Source organism: Glycine soja, chromosome 11 (assembly GCF_004193775.1).
Source record: "Glycine soja cultivar W05 chromosome 11, ASM419377v2, whole genome shotgun sequence".
Classification (NCBI taxonomy): Eukaryota; Viridiplantae; Streptophyta; class Magnoliopsida; order Fabales; family Fabaceae; genus Glycine; species Glycine soja.
In genome coordinates this window covers 44,576,048-44,596,170 of record NC_041012.1, presented here as the reverse complement: position 1 = coordinate 44,596,170, position 20,123 = coordinate 44,576,048, and the positions used below count along the sequence as shown (strand labels likewise).

The 20,123-nt window shown below is 30.3% G+C and overlaps 1 protein-coding gene across 2 annotated transcripts; it reads left to right on the top strand.

Annotated features, from left to right (window-relative positions):
- The first annotated feature begins 10,514 nt into the window (after positions 1–10,514).
- Positions 10,515–14,679, top strand: LOC114376476 (BES1/BZR1 homolog protein 4-like). 2 transcript variants are annotated; one of them, XM_028334616.1, is made up of 3 exons: positions 10,516–11,085; positions 13,398–14,170; positions 14,290–14,679. In XM_028334616.1, exons 1-3 carry the CDS (start codon positions 10,870–10,872, stop codon positions 14,303–14,305), a joined length of 1,005 nt encoding a protein of 334 aa, XP_028190417.1. In that variant the 5' UTR covers positions 10,516–10,869; the 3' UTR covers positions 14,306–14,679. The 2 variants fall into 2 exon arrangements, with proteins under 2 accessions (XP_028190418.1, XP_028190417.1); XM_028334617.1 differs by lacking the exon at positions 14,290–14,679 and having other exon boundaries at positions 10,515–11,085; positions 13,398–14,174.
- Positions 14,680–20,123: the final 5,444 nt, after the last annotated feature.

Here is a 20,123-nt window from a genome sequence, read left to right as displayed (position 1 = left end):
TCTTTGAGTCTTTCTTTTGCACGTGCTTTTGATTCTTTTCAAGTTGTTCTATGGGAGAGACTAATCTTACTCTGTTTATTCTATTATTCCCATTTCATAACTTCTTTTTTTACAAAACTAATATTTCTGAGATGGAGATTAAGAGGAAAAGTAAGAGCTAGAGATTGAGATTTTCCCCCACAAAAAACGTGGACTTGGAAGGAAGTTGATCTTTATTTTTCTTGTTTTTTAATAAAAAAATAATAATAATTAACTTTATAATGGTAAGTGATAAAAATAAGGGTTTTGCTAATGAGTTAAGGCCACTGGCGGAGCTCTTTGAAGGGACAGGGGAGCTCTGCCTCCCTTTTTTTTTTAACTGCATATATATATGCATATAAAGAATTTTACGATAAAGAAAAAAAATATATATAAGGAATGTTTTGTTGGGGGTCTACATAGAAATAGAGGTAGATTATGGGCCTCTGGATTACTTTGTCACTTTATCTCTCATTCAAAGGTATTTGTATCCAATTGAATTTGGAGGTTGATAATTATAAAATTTGAATTAATTTTGATAAATAATGATTATAATTTTTTTACTTTATTATTATTTTTAATGAAATAATGAAGAAATTAATATATTTATAATTTTTTAATAACAAAAGTCAAAAGAAGAAGAATTCAAGTACTTTGAAAGGAAATTGATGCAAAAATCAAAAGAAAAAACCTTAAAGAATTTGATACTCCACGCTTAGAGCAAAAAAAGCCCATAGTGAAGCCTAAAGATGCGAAGTCAACATTATATAAGGAGGAGAAGGAAGAAGTCTCAAAACTCAATAAATTCAAAGTCTAAGTCTCTTCCTAAGAGGAAACTCTCTTTTTTTAGCCATGCTAGGCCAATATATTTAAATTCTAAAGTTATCTTTTGCAATAATTTTGTTTATTTTACTCTTGTGTATTTTAATTCAATTTCTCTCTTTCTTCTTATCTCTGCTACAATTTTTTATCTCTTGCTTACAAATTGAGGATAAATCAATTTAAGTACAAACAAAGTAAACTCGACATTTAGACTTTCATTTTAAACTTTGCTGCTTGTGACAAATTGGTACATTTATCAATGAGTTAACAAAGGTTATTAGTATTACAAGTGTGAGATCAAAGTTATTTTTAAGTATTGAAATATGTTATATGTGTGCATCAACTTTTTTTTTAATCCAAATGTGTAATAAATTGATAAAAAAATTTGAAACAAAATAATTTATTATGCAACATAATATACTTTTTTATAATTTACTTTAATATTTTTATTTCACTTTTGTTTACGGTATGCAAATTTAATTTTAGGTCAATAATAATAATAATATTGACTAAATTATTTTTTTGTTCCCTTATTCTTATTTCAGGTTATAATTTGGTCATTTATTTTTTAAAGATGTAAAATGATCTCTTATTTATTGAAAGTTATAAAATAGTTTCTTAAACAATTTTTTAATAACATCTTTACTCCTTCAAATATTTTTTTTTTTGTTTTTTAAGGATAAACATGCTATAAAAATTACTTTGGATTATTTTACAACTTTTAAAAAATAATATATAATTTTTAAATTTTTGTAAAAATAAAGAACCAAATTACAACGTAAAAAACACATAAGAAACCATGTAAATGTTAAATTTTATTTTGGCCCCCCAAGAATTTTAGTCTAAGCTCTACCACTAGTTAAGGACCTGTTTGGGGTAGTTTTTAATTTTGAGTTTCAAGATTTTTAAAAATAATAACATTTTTAATTTTAGTTTTAAAAAATTAAACGATTTTTTAAAATATGATTAATTTCAAATAAATTTATTTTGAAAGTTTCATATCATATTAAAATTAATTTAAAAGTGTTTGTGTGATGATAATGTGAGTAGCAACTGCAACGATAAGAATATCAATGGTGGCAGTGGTAGTAATAATAGTGGTGGAGGTGACAGTTGTGATGACAAAGATGATATTAGTGGTTGTAGCTTATTGTGGCGATATTAGTGGTGGTAGCCTATGGTGGTAATGTTGTTGGTGGTGGTGGTTGTGGTGACAGAAGTAATATTAGTGGTGATTGCAGTGATGTCAGCGATGTTGGTAGCGATGACGATGACATTGACGTTGATGAGAGTGACACTGATGATGATAGTGGTAGTGGTAATGATATAGGTGATGACGATGATGATAATTTGTTATGACAATAATAACCATGATAATGGTGATGGCAATGAGAGATATGATATTGGTAGTGATAATGATAGTGACAAAAAAAAGTGTCATCATCAAATGAAATAAATGTGTGTTTTTTTAAAAAAATTAAATTCACAATTTTTTTTTAAGTTTGAAAATGAGTGTAAAAATATTTTAAAAATAACTTAAAAATCATTTCACATTCATTTTTGTCAAACACCTTTTATTTTAAAAATTACATTTAAAATCCAAAAAATAAAAACTTACCGCCAGCCCAAACAATCCCTAGAAATTTAAGAAGTGAATTTTTTTTTTATTATGAATCGTATATAAGGAATCACATTTTACACATCCTAATAAAAAAGAAATTATTTTTGACTTTCTTCAAAAGTGCCCTTAGAACACTATTTAATATTTGTCAATAAATAATTATATATTGAAAAAAATAGAATTAAAATAAATTAAAAATATACATTTTTATATTATTATCAACTCACATATTACCTCACATATTGCCTAACGATAATAAGTGTGATGATTTTTAAGATGATTTCTTATTGATTAAAGATTAATTAGACTAATTGTGCATTATAATGATAAGAGGTGAGGTAGATGCATGAGAAAATTCTCGTTGTCATTCCAAAAAAAAGAAAAGAAGAAGTATTAAAACTACACTGGAGGAAAAAAAAATCATTTTTTCCTTATTTTTATCTATCCAAACAATATATTTATATTTATTTTCTTGTTTATTATATCATTTCTATTTATTTTTCTTTTATCCTTGCTATTTCTTTTCTCTTTATTTCATCCCTTTCTAATATTAATGTATTATTATAATTTTTTATTCATTCATAAAAAATATAATAGTTATAATAATTATTTCTGTTATTATATTATTTTTCTGTGCTGACATTAGTGAGTAAGCTTCAAGACACATTATTATTAATAAAAATATTTTCATACTTTTTCCATTTTTTTTATAAAAATACAAAAAATTAAACACGCCTATTGATTAGGCATTTTATATATTCTTTAAAAACATAAATAATGTTTTATTTTATTAAAAAAATTAAATAATTGTGATGTAAAAATTATAATATTCTAATATAATTTTATACTTGTTACATAACAATTACTATTTATATTTTAAACTATTTTTGAGATATTTATTTTATTATTAATTTAGTATTTTGATTTTAATTTTGTATTATAAATGGCACTTTTATTTATTATTCTTATTATTTATCCGAAAGAATCTTAGAATAATTTTAAAAAATTCAACTGACATTTTTATTTTTTAAAATATTGATAGCTGAAATATTCTCTAATTCAACTTTATAAGATATTATAATATACGATGAACGTTAAGAAAATTGTTTTATAGTCACTTCATTATTATCAGTATAAGAATAATACAATAAAGTTACTAACTTCATAATGTTATTATCTATTATAATTGTTGTAATTGATTTATTTAATACGATACTTACTATCCTGTATAAAAAAAGCACATGATACTTATTATATATTTCTGTGTGGTGGCATTTGTCATAACTGAAGCTATATTTACTTAATTTACACAATGAATCAATTCTTCATACCATACACACATTCAAATGCAAAAAAAAAAAAAAAGAAACAGTTAAAATTATTTTAAACACATTTCAGTTATGTTCAATAATTAATATAAAACAAATTTGCCCGTAATCTTGATCTATTGATCATGGATTAAAAGATTAGATATTATTAATTCATTATCATGGATTAAAAATCAAAATAATCAATTTTTTTTCATAGATATTTTTATCTTATACTACATACTCTAATTGGATCTGCTCCTCTAAAGTGTGGATCATGCATTTTAAAAGACAAAGCACAATAAGTCAATAATAAATATTAATTAAAAAATAACTATTGATATTATAGTTAATTTTCAATCTTTAATTTTTTTTAATCAATGATTGTACGTACGTTCTATCATCTAAAATGCAATTTCTCACTTTAGAGTAATTTAGAGTAAAAAGAGATAAATAATTGATAAAATTTAATGATGTGAGATGATAGCAAGAGAGAGATAAACAGAAATTAATGAAGGATATTAGTGGGGCATTTATAAATTTTGGATGTCCTAATATCACAACTCATTTTATTTACCCGTCTAGAAAGAAAGGAAAAAAAAAAAGTAGCAGTCTCGCACACGTTGGCGAGTTGAAACAGAAAAGAGAGAGAAAGTGGGACCCACTAAAGTCATGCAAAGGTGTGTGGTCACGTGAAAGTGGAAGCAACGAAGAGAGTTATACACACCACCAACATCATCGCCTTGTCCCCGAGGCATCACACTCCAACACGTGCGCCGAACTCCCTCACACGTGTCCCTTCCCTCTCTCCATACGACGCCGTTTTGGCCCTCCTCGCGAATCGCATCGCATCTTTTCCTCGCTCTCGGGCGGTTACGGTTACGCGAACACAATTCCGGCATCTCGCGTGTATATAAAATAATATATGAAAAAGTAATGTAAATTTTATTGAATATAAATAATCATGTATATCAATATGTAACAAACTCTCCTTGTGTATGTGCTTTTTTCTGTTGTCAAAGTTCCCAAACTACCCCTGAAATGTCGTATTCTTACCTGAATTGCGCAAAAGGTAATAATAAAAAATATATATATATAAAACATGGTGTTATAAATTTTATTATTAAGAATGAATAGTATCATGTGTGTGTAAATGCATCCTTGCGTAAGTGCTATGTACCGAAAATACCCCTGGGGTCTTTTTCTGGTTGAAATTATGAGTGCGTCCTCTATCTATCCCTATCAACGAGGGCTCATGGACTTTCAACATCAGTTTTAGCTGTTCAGGTCAAATAAGCGTGCTTTGTAATAATGCAACATTTTGGCGTGTCAACTCCCAACCACAAAAACTAGGGCAAAGAAAATTTCGAGAACTACAACTTGTACTACGTACCTCCAATATTTTTCTTTTATACTCATCACATTCATAATTATCTGAGACTATGTTTATGATATATAATTAACACTTAACGGGGGATTTATGTTAATTAAATCATGTTGATATCCGGATAATAAAGCTGTGCTGTAATTAATGCATCTTAGCTATATTTGAGATGGAGGTGTACTGAGAATGACACATGATATGCTTCTTAATTAATTATTCGGATATTTTACTTACATTGTTTGGGTTTGTTATCCCTGATTGCATGTATGACTTTCTGTACTAGTTACCTTGACTTTAGACTACAAATTAAATTAAAGATATCGTTAGCGTTTATCCGGATATAGGAAAAACTATGACAATTAATAACAGAACTTACTAAACTTATAAAGCTTTGTTACACTCCAGAAAGAAACCAAATGACGTAAAAACTAAATATCCAGTCTCAATAATTGGTAATTGTCTAGATTTTTAAAAATAATAAAAATGTTTTACTCTTTACATTAATTTCATGAGATTATAGTAACAAAATACTAAACATATTATCTATTTTTGGTTCTCAATTATGATATAGTTATATTGTAGTATCAAGCTAATATAACAAATCATTTGCACATTTATTGATTTTAGGATTTTCTTTTCTTACATTTTTTTTTTGTCTTCAATTAAATAAGAGATATTTTTAAAGTTAAAAAAATTGTTTTCCCTTTATCTTTTTCAGTATTTTCAAAATTACTGAAGCATCCTATAGACAAGATTAATCTAAGTTAAAGATGTATTAATAATTTTCAATATTTACAATAATAATAATAATTTAAAAATCAAAAATGTATTTCCCTTATTTAGTGTTTATAGATGTTTCACTTTTTTAATTTTTGTAATCTTTTTTATCACGAGAAGACTAATTCCATTCATAGTAATTCTAACAAGTACCAAACACGGTCTCAACATATGGGAGATAGTTAGATTTCATAAGCATGATAATAAAGATTTGATTCATTGGTCATGTATTTGCAAAGTCTGTGTTGGAATATCTTGCTAAAAAAATAAATATTGTTAGTTTGACTAAAATTGAACTTAGTATTCTCAGATAAGGATTTGAGATTCGAGTCTTGTAAATAGAAAAAAATATAATTGAAAGAGTAGATCATATTAAAGGTGGTCACCTAGATTTTTCTATGAAGATTAATCATCAACAAAGCTAGTAAGCTAATGACATGATGACTCAAAAAAAAAATCTAACAAATACAAGGTACACCATAAAGTATATTATAGGTCATGACATTTGTGTTTTAAAAAATAATTAACAATGTGAATATGCTTTATTTAAGGAAATATGTCTCATCACTAACATCATCGTACAAAGCTTGAATACATGACGACACTCATAGATATGTATAAATTAGACAAGATGCAAAAATAAAAAATGGCACCAATTTATAGGACCAGCACATGTTAGCATGTTTTAATCTCATTCGCCTTAATTTCTACTTGAAATTGGAGAGTTATGTATGTACCCTCTCGAGTTTGTAGGTAACCTATAATTCAACATGTTTTAGCCTTATTTGTCTTTCAACACAAAGCTAGAGGACTACGTACCCTCCTAAGTTCATGGCCAACTTTTAACTCAACTCGCTTTAGCCTTATTTGTGACCTATGCACAAATTATAATTCATATTGTTGGATACTCCACTCAGATTATAAACGAGAATAATGTGATTCTCAAATAGGTAGATAGTTAACAAACAAGTTGAGAACATGACCATAATAGGCTATCTCCATGAAGAAATAAGTCCATTAAATGATATTTCAACTTTTGTGACCCATGAGAGGATGGATAGAATTCACTCTTGATGGACCATACATAAATTATTTTCATATTGATCTTTGAGGATATATTTTATGTGATTGAAAAGTGTGGAGAATAGGAAAAAGACAATAGTATTTATAAGGAAGGGAAAAACACATATCAAGCATGTCAAAAAATTAAAGGATGAATATAAAACAATGCACATATTTCTTAAGGTTGTATTTATCAAATCTTAAAATGGCACAACTCGCAGGTGTGCAGTCACTTAGGCATCACCGTTTTTATGGCATGCATTAAATGCGAGTATGAAAAAGAGAAGTTTTGTGACGTTAAATTTATCTTATGACTAACACTACAGTGCAAATCTCAAATACATCATGGCACTGATAAACATTTGTACACATGACACTATGCAAAAATGAAAAAAGACATTAATATACTGGGTGTCTTATTTTAGCGTGCTTTAGTCTCATAACTTTTGGCTTGAGACTAAAGGGTTATACCCTTTCGAGTTCATGGTGACTTATAACTCAACATGCTTTAGCCTTATTTGTCTTTCCACTCAAAGCTAAAGGATTGTGCATCCTTCCTAAGTTTGTGCTTGACTTGTAAATCCGCATACTTTAGCTTTATTTGTCTTTTGGCAAAGGGCTAGATGATTGTGTACCTTTTCAAGTTCATGGTCAACCTGTGAGGCTGACCTATGAAGACAAATTATAAGTCATGAATTTTGTTACTTTGCTTAGCTTATGGATTACAATAATGTGATTTTCAGTTAGATAGGTAGTTAAGAAACATACTGAGTACACGACTATATATAATAGGATAGCCCACAAGGAAATAAGTAGCCCCCTTAAGTGATATTTCAACCTCTATGTCCCCTGAGAAGATGAACAAAATTCACTCTTAATGGACCAAACATAAATTATTTCCATATCGATCTTTAAGGATTGTTCATGATTGGAAAGTGTGGAGAATGGGCAAAAGACAAGACTATTTATAACAAATGAAAAGAAACACATTTCAAGCATCCCATAAAATGAAAGTACAAATCTAAAGCAATGCACATAATTCCTAAGGTTGCATGCATTTATTAAACCTTAAAATGACGCAACCTGCACGTGTGCAGTCAACTAGGTATCACCTTTTTATGTCATACATTAAATGGAAGTATGGAAAGTTGAGGTGTCATAAACGTTAAATTCATCTTATTGTTGACACAATGGTACAAAGCTCGAATGCATGATGATGTTGTAGTCTCATTTTCCTTTTAACCAAGATTCAAGGGATATGTTGCCTTTAGACTTTGTGGTTGACCTATAACTTAACATGTTTTAGCCTTTTTCATACTTAAGCTTGAAGTTGAAGAATTGTGTACCTTCCCGAGTTTGTGGTCAACTTATAACTCAACATGCTTTAATTTTATTTGCCTCTTAACTCGAGACTAGAGAATTGTGCATGTACCTTCTTAAGTTTATAGTCAACATATGAGACCAACCTATAATAGGATACCCGACCAGAGAATAATCTTCTATTAAATAATATTTCAACCTCTTTGTCCCTTAAGAGGATGAATAAACTACTCTTGATGGACCATATGTAAATTATTTCCAAATCAATTTTTGAGGATTTTTTGTGATTGGATAACGTGGGGAATAAGAAACAAACAAGGTTATTTATAGGGGGAAAACATGTGTTTCAATCATCTCTTTTGTGGTTCTTGACCAACCCTTGGGATCAACCTATGAAGACAAATTATAAATCATAAAGCCTCACCAGTCATGTTATGTGACATATGGACAATGGTATTGTGATTTTTAGATAAGTAGGTAGTTAAGAAACATGTTAGGATTTGACCATAATAGGACACACCCATGAGGGAATAACTACCCATTGAATGATATTTCAACTCCACACTCACTGAGAAGAAGAATCAAATTCACTCTTAATGGACTATAAATAAGTGATTTCCAAATCAATCTTTGAGGATTTTTCATGATTAGAAAGTGTGAAGAATGAGCAATAAACAAGACTATTTATATGGGAGAAACAAACACATTTCAAGCATTGTGACAAATTAATAGATAAATATGAAACAACATATATAGTCACCGAGAGTTATATTTATTATACCTCAAAATGACACAACCCCATGCGTGAAGTCACCTTGGACATAACCTTTTTTCGTGACATGCTTTAAATGTGAGTTTGGGTATATGGAAGCACCATAAACATCAAATTTATCTTATTGTTGACACCAGAGTACAAAGCTGACATATATGATAATGGTGATCGATATTTATGCATAAGATAAGATGCAAAAATAATGGAAAAAGAAACTAAATATATATGGATAACATATATTAACATGCTTTAGCTTTATTCGTCTTTCAACTAGAGGTTTAAGGAGTTTGAACTCTTTCAAGTTGGTAGTAAAACATATAACTCACAAATTTTAGCATCATTCACTCAAGGCTAAGGAATTATGCACCCTCTAAGTTCATGGTTGGCCTATAACTCAACATATTTTAACATCATCTGCTTTTCAACTTAAGGATATTAAATTTACTCACAAAGATAAATAATACATCCATATAATTATTTTCTCTACTCAATTTATGGATGAGAATATTTATTAATTATAATAATAATTATTATTAAAATACTTGTTAATTATATACACTTTTAATTAAATATATCAAAATTGTTTCCACTTAAAATACCTTTACAACTTAAATATTTTGTTCTTTCTTTAATTACTTTTACAGACATATTTGTGATACTGCCTCTACAATAAGGACGGTAATAATTATTAGATAGATATCTATGTATTTTATTACTTAATAAATTATGATTTTATTTTTCCGGTATCAAATTATTATTATTTTTATTAATTATAATCATTTAAATTTCTCCTTCAAAACAATTTTAATTTTTATATATAATTGGCATTAAAAACTTATTATTAAGCATTAAATTAGTAAGATTTAAAAATTACTTCAATATATGTTATTGCTAAAAAAACACACACACAAATAAGTGGTTATATTTTCATGTATCAAATACTATAAAAAATATCTTTACAGTAAAAATCATTTACAAAATTTGATAGAAAAAATAAAAAACATTACATCATCAAATAATAACTTACAGTTCAAACCTTGTCTTTGTCTTTGCTTAAGTTTAAACTTTAAATGTTACTTAAAACAGAGTCTTTCATCTTTTTCAGGCTTCAATTGTCCTAAACAAAAACGCCCCTGATTAAAAACATCCTTAATTTTTAAAAAATAAATAAATACTAAATCCTACATTCATTAATTTTTTTAATTAAATTAAATTCCTTGATTAGTAAAACTCCTTGACAAATTCGTTTCTTTAACTACACTGCCATACAGATTACAGAGGCAGAGTTTGGCTCAGTCAACCTTAACACGTAGTCCAGTCACGCACGTACCAAAATCCCACTCTCTCTCTCTAAATCTAGTGGCACATCCGTAAATACCCCCCAAATCAAGCCCAATTCCCTCTCCTCAACGTATTTAGTCCACTTCTCTTTCTCTTTCGCTCCTTCAACCTTCTCTTCTCCCCATTGTGCACAGTTCACACCTAACACAAACCCACTTCCTCTCTTTTCCGGCGGCTTTTCCGGCCACCATGCTCCTCCGCCTCCACCACCCAACCTCCCTCGCCTAGATCTACTCAGATCACAATCCCAAATCTCTCAAATCCGGCGTCGTCGTTTTAGCTCACCTTATATAAAAAAAGCAGAAAGGATGTCGTTTCCTCTATAATTCGCTTACTCGCGCTGTGTGCTGTGTTTCTTTCTAACATTCGTGTTCGCGTGTGTGCGTTTCTTTTTTTGTTCCTTTGTTCTTTTCGGAGCTTCTTTGATTTTTCCGGCGAGAAGAGGATGACGTCCGTCGCGAGGCAGCCAACGTGGAAGGAGCGGGAGAACAACAAGAGGCGAGAGAGGAGGAGGAGAGCCATCGCGGCGAAGATCTTCTCCGGCCTGCGAATGTACGGCAACTACAAGCTCCCCAAACACTGCGACAACAACGAAGTTCTCAAGGCTCTCTGCAACGAAGCCGGCTGGACCGTAGAAGCCGATGGCACCACCTATCGCAAGGTATATTATATTCGAGAACGAAACTTAGATATAATTTCATATATATATATATATATTTTTTTTTTTTTTCTCTAATCAGAATTGGAGTTTTATCACAATAACTCGCGAAATAATTTCGCTTAGTGTTCGACTTGAAAATTTATTTTTAATTGTTTGGAATTGAATCTAAGTTTTGATGTGCAATATGAGAAATTTGGCTTGATTTTTTTTAATGAATTTGGATATTATTTTTTACTGAATTTGCTTATTTTGCTTTTTTTAGCGTTTTTTTTTTGTAATGTGGATTGTTTTTGGTGGCGTGTGCATACGGTGTCGTTTTGGTTTAATTTAATGGCAGTGGCATGGCACATGCTACTGGTGGTGGGAATCAGAAGGACGCGAAAGGCGCAGGGAGTTACGGAAAGGATGACGCTGTTTGATTCTGTTATTATTATTATTTTTTATTAATTATTAATGTTATTATTGCTGTGTGTTATGTGAAATGTGAGTGTGTGAGTGGGGTTAGATCTGCGTTTTTTGCTTTGGGGCGTGAAAAGATTCTCTGCATCCTCCGTGGTGGTGTTTTGATGAGTCATAATAATAATCCGCGAGAGAAACCTCGGGGGGGGGGGGGGGGTGGGGGGCATAGAACTCGAGGGGGGAGAAAAAAAGAGAAAGAAAATGGCCGTTATTATGGTAATGGGTAATGGAAATGCCAAAAGTTTCTTGGCTGGAAAGCGGGAATTCGAGGAATTGGTAGGGGTAAATGGGTAATTTACAGTGTTTTTAGGTGTCTGCGTGCTTGGTGTGCTTGTTGTTGTAACATGGCAGAAGCTTTTGCAGACATTGCATGGTACTCTCTTATCTGGAGGGTACCTTTTTTCCTCAGTTCCCGTGATTTTGTCTTCTTTTCTTAGGGGGCGCGGTTGCGTTTATTTATTTTTATGCAGTGCCTTTATGTTGATGACGACGCTCTTCACTATTTGGAGAGAGGGCTTGTTTTGATTCACCAGATTTGTTTGTGCTCTATAGGACTCATTTTAATTTTTTGTTATATATATTCTTTTTGAAAATAAAGAAAAAAAGGGGTGTGGGTACGTGTGTGTAAAGGGGCTTATTCTATCTTTGTTATAAGTGGATACAAAAATTAATGAGAATGGCAAGCAATCCAATTTCATAAAAAAAAGCAAGCAACTTTTTTCAATATTTAGAGGTGACTTATTAAGTCAGTTCAAGTTTTAAATGCTGTATTAATTTGTAGATGCTGCCTACAGAATTGATATCTAGTTTTTTTTTTTTTTGAAAGAATTTATATCTAGTTGGATTACTTTATATACTTTTAATTTAATGCACATTACCATAAAAGTGAGATCATATTGATATTCTGAGAAGTAAGAACACTTTTGTGATGAGTTTTAGGTTGCAAAATGGTTTTAATTGAAGGCAGACAAATTTTGACGTGTTGGATTAGGCAAAATTAATGTAAAGAGTAAACGTTTTCCAACTCTGACAGCTGTAGGAATATTTGTAAAGATGGCTTGATTACTGTTTCCAGCAATTGATTTGTTGGTTGGTTGTTGTTTTTGTTGATGCATGTTTAATAAAATCCACCGATTCATTTAAAAAGAAAAGAACCTCATTCCCTTATGTAGAAATATCAACTCTTAGTTTCCCAATTACCACAAATGTATAATTATTAGTGGACCATTTATAAACCATCAAAGTTCGTTTCTTTGTTTGCATGCATTGATTGTTCTCTAGCTAAAAAGATGTTAGTCACAAACGTTTTTTCTTTTTAACATGGGAAAATAACAAACAGAGAAAAGAAAGAAAACTACACAAACAAACAAGCATCCTGCCCGTACAATGTCTTTGCTTTTATTGCTTGTTAGTTAATTCTCTCCATTATTTATATTATTTTTATACCTTTACTGTGGTATTTAAGCAATGATATAATTTTCCATTGAAAAAATTTACTTCATGATTTAAAATTACTTTTGTTGGATATGCTTGTTTTCTTTATTCTTTGTAGGTTTCATGACATTGGTTTATTATTAGGGTGCTACAAGGTCCAACAATAGGCAGTTACTTTTCAAATTAGTCCTGTGTAATACATTTATATGTGTGAAAGTGAAACAGGGATTTAAAGGCATTATAGATGCCTTGTTGAAGAGGAAATGGCTACATTGTTGTTTATAGCCAGTGAATCCATCTAGTTGCCAAAAGTATCTTGGTTTTACAAATGTTAGTCATTTGGAGACTTGTTATATATTGTATATGCTATCTACTTATCTCTGAATTATTAACAAAATGATTTTTTTATTTATATGAAGGGATGCAAGCCTCCTGTTGAACGCATGGACATAGTAGGTGGTTCTGCAGCAGCAAGCCCATGCTCATCTTACCATCCAAGTCCCTGTGCTTCCTACAACCCTAGTCCAGGCTCTTCTTGCTTACCGAGCCCTCGCGCATCCCCCTTTCCTCCAAACCCAAATGCTGATGGCAATTCTCTCATTCCATGGCTCAAAAACCTTTCATCAGGATCATCATCGGCATCCTCTTCCAAGCTTCCGCAGCTGTACATTCCGAATGGCTCCATCAGTGCTCCAGTCACTCCTCCAATCAGCTCTCCATCATCCCGAAAGCCCCAGATCAGAGCTGATTGGGAGGATCAGTCCAATTGTCCGACAGCGTGGGGCGGACCGGCATACACCTTTGTGCCCTCTTCAACTCCTCCAAGCCCCGGCCGCCAGGTTGCCGAAACAGATTGGTTTTCCAAGATCAGGATTCCTCAGGGAGGACTAGCACCAACTTCTCCAACCTTCAGCCTGGTCTCTTCCAACCCATTTGGCCTCAAGGAAGATGCTATGGTTGGCAGCGGTTCCCGGATGTGGACGACACCAGGGGCAAGTGGAACATGTTCTCCAGCCGTAGCTGCAGGCTCCGAAAACACTTCTGACATTCCAATGGCTGAAGCAGTTTCAGATGAATTTGCCTTTGGAAGCAGCTCATCAGGTTTAGTGAATGCCTGGAAAGGAGAGAGGATCCATGAAGCTTCTTTTGGAACAGATGATCTTGAGCTCACTCTTGGGAGCTCCAAGACCAGGTAGTGACAATATTTGATTAAACAGAGCAAAAGTTATGCATATTTTTTTATCAGTTGGAATTTCATTTCTGTTTATCTATTTATTATTTAATTTGAACCTGAATTTGTTCTTTTTGCAGGTTGCTCCATAAGTGAATAGTCAATGGTCCCTTCAACAACATGAACTTTGACTCTGTTTATTCTGTAGAAAGGCTAGAGGAGGGAATTAAGATGAGCAGCAAGTAGTTGTTCTTATTACATACCAGAAAAAAAAAATAGCAGTTTATTTTATTCTTTTATTTTCTCTTAGTTTTTATTGGTTCCTAAGTTATATATACAGCTTTAGCTAGGTGTCGGGTGGTTTTCAACCCTTTCATTTGGTCAATGTTGTTAAAACCTTTATTACTCTGGGAAAGATCATCATATACCTGTATGGATTGGCTTGGTTTGATATTGAAAGGAAAAAATTACTCGATTTCAACTGTAACTGAATGATCAAGAAAGTTATGCAAATTCCAACTGAATGGGCCTACAAAATCTCTCTTCCCTCACTCTTTTGTTTTTATGATTTTGTTTCTCCCCATATGGCGACAGATTTTATCATTTTGTAGGCGTGCTTATCATTTTTTTGTAGACTTTGATAAAATAAATATGATTGCATTGGTACCGGTATCTTTCTATGCTAAATAAAAAAAAAATGTATTTGTATGTTAAAATCACATTATAAATGAGCTAGAATATAATTTTAATGGTATTTAAAAATGATAACTAGTGTCTTAAAAATATTATTAAGAAATTAAAAAAATAAAATTATAGGACTGCATAAAATTATATTGTCCATTTTTTACATTCTCTTCTGATTTTCATAATAAATATATATTTTTTTCAAACGCATGCTTATTGTAAAACTTGCCTAAAACAATATGTAAATTTTTTAGTTCTGGTTTATAATGATCACGGGTGGAGCAGTGAGCTACAATACAATACTTAAAACTACCATATCACAGATTTTCCGAACATGGCTCTGTTCTCTTGGGATGAGTCTATTTTTCGAACAATTTTTGCTTGATGTTTGATAGCAGCCATTTTGGTTCCTGTCAATACTTGCTCTAAACTAACTAAGCCAATTTGAGTGGCAGCCCTTGCTAGTGTGAAAGAGCAATGTCCTTCACACACTCATTGTCACCGAAAAGCTCTCACTAACTAGCCAATTCAAATAAAATAAAAATAATAAAAAGCAAAGTGCTTGTTACTCCTATCGTACTTCTAGTCAATAATGGATCACAATTGAACAGGGTTTTGCATGAAATCAAATTCACTTTGTGCAGGAAGTGCTTTTCCTTTTCCTTTTTTCTTGAGTGTTACTGTCATTTTCATGGAATAAAAGGAGCAAGGATATATGGTGAGGCCAATTGAGAAAAAGGAACATACAATAGAGAAAAACATATGTAGGTCGTGAAGTTTTTCAATTTCATAATTTAGAGAAGAAAATAAAAAATAAAAGTCGTTCCATAATATTTAGTGGGCAACCTCATGAGGTCTTCCAACAGGCTTTATATGTATGTAGTGAGGCTATGATACATGGAAACTCAATGGAATGGTTGGAGCTTTATTAACAAAACAAGTTAAATTTCTGGGAAAAAATATGAGTTTGATTTCTACAATGGATGATTAGTCTTATAATCGATAAAAAAATTGAAGTTTTTGAGAATACTTTAGATACTACTAAAAAGTTTAAGGTCTTAATTATGGTCATACCAAACAGATCTTTTGTGGGGAAAAATGACCTTATGCAGTGTTTGAATCTCACTGATAAATTTTTAAAGCTTCCATTTTATAATAAAAGTGTTTCTTTAATTGTATTTTTTTTCCTTTTATGTTTATTGGAAAAGGGGACGGAAAAGCTTTATGACTACATTTGTTTGTTTTAATTGTTTTTTGTTGAAAATTTGTACTAGTGACGAGGTTATTAGAATCTCTTTCTGTCTCTGTATAAAGGAAGTGTAGGCAATTAAGAAGAGAAAGTTACACAGGAGGTAAATTTTACTCAAAATCTTCTTAAAGATTAATAAAATCACTTGAAGCAAGGCATTTTTTTACATGCATAAAAAAAAACTTGAAGCAAGGCATTTAAAAAGGAAAGGAACGTGTCATTAAACTGTGTGTCTTTCAAGATAATGTTTTTATTTTCCTGACAATTTGATTTTGTCATAAAAATATAAATCATTCCTTTATAAAAAAATATAAAACATTCCTGGCGCATTTATTTTTAAATAACAAATTTATCCCTATGTAATGTTAACCATCAGCCTTATTATTTGTCATTTCTAACAATCTTATTTTTCTTTCTTTCTTTGCCTTTTCTTTTTCGTATGAGTTAGAAAATAGAAAAGTTTGATGTTCATGCTCGTCAACCTGAAAATCATTTTTTTTCTTTCTGCATGTTAGTTTTAGACTTCAGTCAAAGAAACACTTACGCGGTGAGCTTAAATTAATTGTGTTTGATTGAAATATTTCATTCTCAAATTTAATAACTCAATTAATTTTGAGAGGAGTAAAAAAAATAACTCTAAATATAAGAAGAATTAATTTTTTAAAAACATCCCTATTAATAATTCAAAAGTTATTGCATTTCAACCTATAATAAATAATATTAATTCCTCTTAAAATTTAATACAACCAAACCGCAACATGGATTGTGCCAAAAACGCCAGATCAACCATGAAAATGACATGGAAAGGTCGCCTACCGTTCACGTGCAAACCATATGATGAAATAGAAGTTATGATGTTTGAACGATTCCAACGGTGATACTCTCCAATTTTTTCTTAAGAAAATTAGTTCAATTTTAGTGTATTCTTAGTGTACTTTTTTATCAATCAATTAAAAATCACTTAATATATAATTTTTAAAAATCAAACTTACCAAATATAAAATTAAAGTTCATGATTAAATAACACCGTAAAAGTAATACGCTATATTTAATTTATTTTTACTAAATAATTATTGTATGAGCCTCACAAATCACAATGACATTTTTTTTTCATTTACTTGTTACATTTTTAATAATTTTTCTTTCAAACAGAACAATTCTAAAAGTTTTTCTAAATATGAATTCATAAACAGAGAGTCTAAGTTGAATATAATGTGTTGAGTCTATTTTTATTCTCATGCATAAAAAAATTAAGATTCATAAATTACCTCATGTCTTTAATTATCTCTGATTTATATTTTTATTTTTGTCACCCTTCCTTTGACCCTCTTTCAAAACTGTCTCTTCTCTTTCACTCAATATTTTTCTTGTCCTCTTGCATAATCAACTAGGATTACCACCCACGCGATTAATTCATTTGCACTACTACGAGGCTTTAATAAGAAACTGCTGCTTAACTTATAAAGTGAAATGATCCCAGAAGGAGTAGCTCTTAGATCTTTAAAAATCCTTCCAAAAATTCACAGAATTTTTATTTAGAGTGACTTTATAATGATGCAATTAACAACCATGGTGAGTTCTTTAAGTTAAATTTCTCATCTCATGAGTCCCACCGTGATAATTTAGTATTTTTATTTTATAAATTTTAAGTAATTTAATTTTCTTCTCTAATTATACAACATTTTTTTTGCGCAACTAATTAATTATACAATGTTAAAAAAATATATTGAATGACATTACTAGAAATTCATTAATTAAATACTTATTTTTTCTATCACCATAAAATTAATGTAAAATATCCATTGACTTTATTGTTAATTAATTTCCATTAAAAAACCTGAAATACCAACTTGAACCAAATAAACTATAACCGTTTTTTTTTTATTTTTACAAAATCAGACTATTACAATATTTTTTTATAACAAAATCAGACTATGATGGTTCACATTTTTTATAATATAAAATTATCTATTTATTGTTAAAGATGCACTAAAAGAGGAGACAAATTGAGCTACGACTCTATCTGACCAAGGTGTGAAAGTGAGCCAAACTAGATCAAATTTTTATGAGTTGAAGATTTGTTGTCTTAGCCTAGCCTAATGACCAGTTTTTCAAATTTAAATGTATATAATTTTATAATAAATAATATTATAGCTAATTGGTTCAATTGCTTTCATACTTACGTTTTATAGGTCTAACCCGATCCAATTGGTATATGAGACACAAAACACGAATTATGAGACACAAAAGATACAAAGGCCTTGGTGTGGACAAACTATATTTGAAGGATTTTGGAACGGTACCACAAACACGATCTTAATAGAATCAATTTAATCATTCTTTTTAAGTCTAAAAAATTCAAAATTATATGAGACACAAAACACGAATTATGAGACACAAAAGATACAAAGGCCTTGGTGTGGACAAACTATATTTGAAGGATTTTGGAACGGTACCACAAACACGATCTTAATAGAATCAATTTAATCATTCTTTTTAAGTCTAAAAAATTCAAAATTATATGAGACACAAAACACGAATTATGAGACACAAAAGATACAAAGGCCTTGGTGTGGACGAACTATATTTGAAGGATTTTGGAACGGTACCACAAACACGATCTTAATAGAATCAATTTAATCATTCTTTTTAAGTCTAAAAAATTCAAAATTATAGTCCATTATTCTCTTATTTATAGGTTGTTGGAGCAAGCTTATTAGACCAAACTCAATTTAACACCATGCACTAGAGTGTTTGTTATTAGAGAAATTTTGGTTAACTAGAAATGAAACAATGGTAGTATGGTAGCCATGGGGTAGACAAAGAAAGGTGGGATCAACGTAAAAGAGACTCTTGGATTGGATTGGGACCCTCCATAGTGCATTCTCCCCACAACAATTTATCAATAGATAATAACAATCATCATTCCATCTTCATCCTTCATTGCTTTGCACCCCACGCATCTTCAACGCAGTTAAGGGACCCTTTTCATTAGCACGTGCGTCTTTCACGGTTCATTAGGTCTCCCAATATTTGAAGGAATCAATATCCATTTTAAACACATATACATGTTATCATTTTAGTGTTCTTTTAAGTATAATCTTATAAAATATGGTGTTTAATATTTTTCAACAGCACCAATGGAGTATTGAAAGGCTTTTCTCAAACAAAAAAATATTGAAAGGTTAGGTTTATATGTTATGGTGTATTTATAATTGGATGATCAACTTATAACAATTATATTATTAAATATTAAATGCTTAATTAAATAAGTTTTTAATTATTGTAAATATGACTAAATTTAGTTTAAGTCTTTTAAATATTTTTATTAGTTTTTTTCTTATAATTTTTTAAAATAATTATTGTAATTATCTAATGATGATATGACAATATCATATAGTTATACAGTATTAGTATTATATTAGTATTTAGTAATCACCCTAATATAATATGTTAAGTGAGATATTTATATTATATGTATATCAAATTATCAATGAATAATAATAAGAATTATATTAAAAAACTTTAATATCGATGAAGAACAAAATCAGTGAGAAGTTCCAGCTTAAGGTACGTTCGGATGAGGGGGAAAAAAATAGATAAATAGATGAAAAGTTTTAAATTTTGGTGTGAATCTCACACTTTTATATTTTGTTTTGATTTAAAATTTTCATCTCAGTTTTATTTCTTTCATTTTCTTTCCTCTTTACCAAAAGGTACCTTAGTACCTCAGTTTGATAAAAGGCTTGTAACCATTATAGACTTCTTCAATTGCGTAAAGTCGAAAAAAGCTTAAACTTATAGCCAATAAATATAAATCCTATATATGCCTTTGACATCTTGTTAGCGATGATTTCTTGTACTAGTATTTCGGTTTTTGATTTGACGAGTAATCTAATACTCAAATCCAATCCTTATTAACTAGCAAATCAAAATCCAAAACCTATGCATTTGTCAACTAATGCTCTTTGACCTTGCCAAAATGTTCCACAATTTCTAAAACTATCTTCCACTATAGTCTATATAGCCTTGATCCCAAAC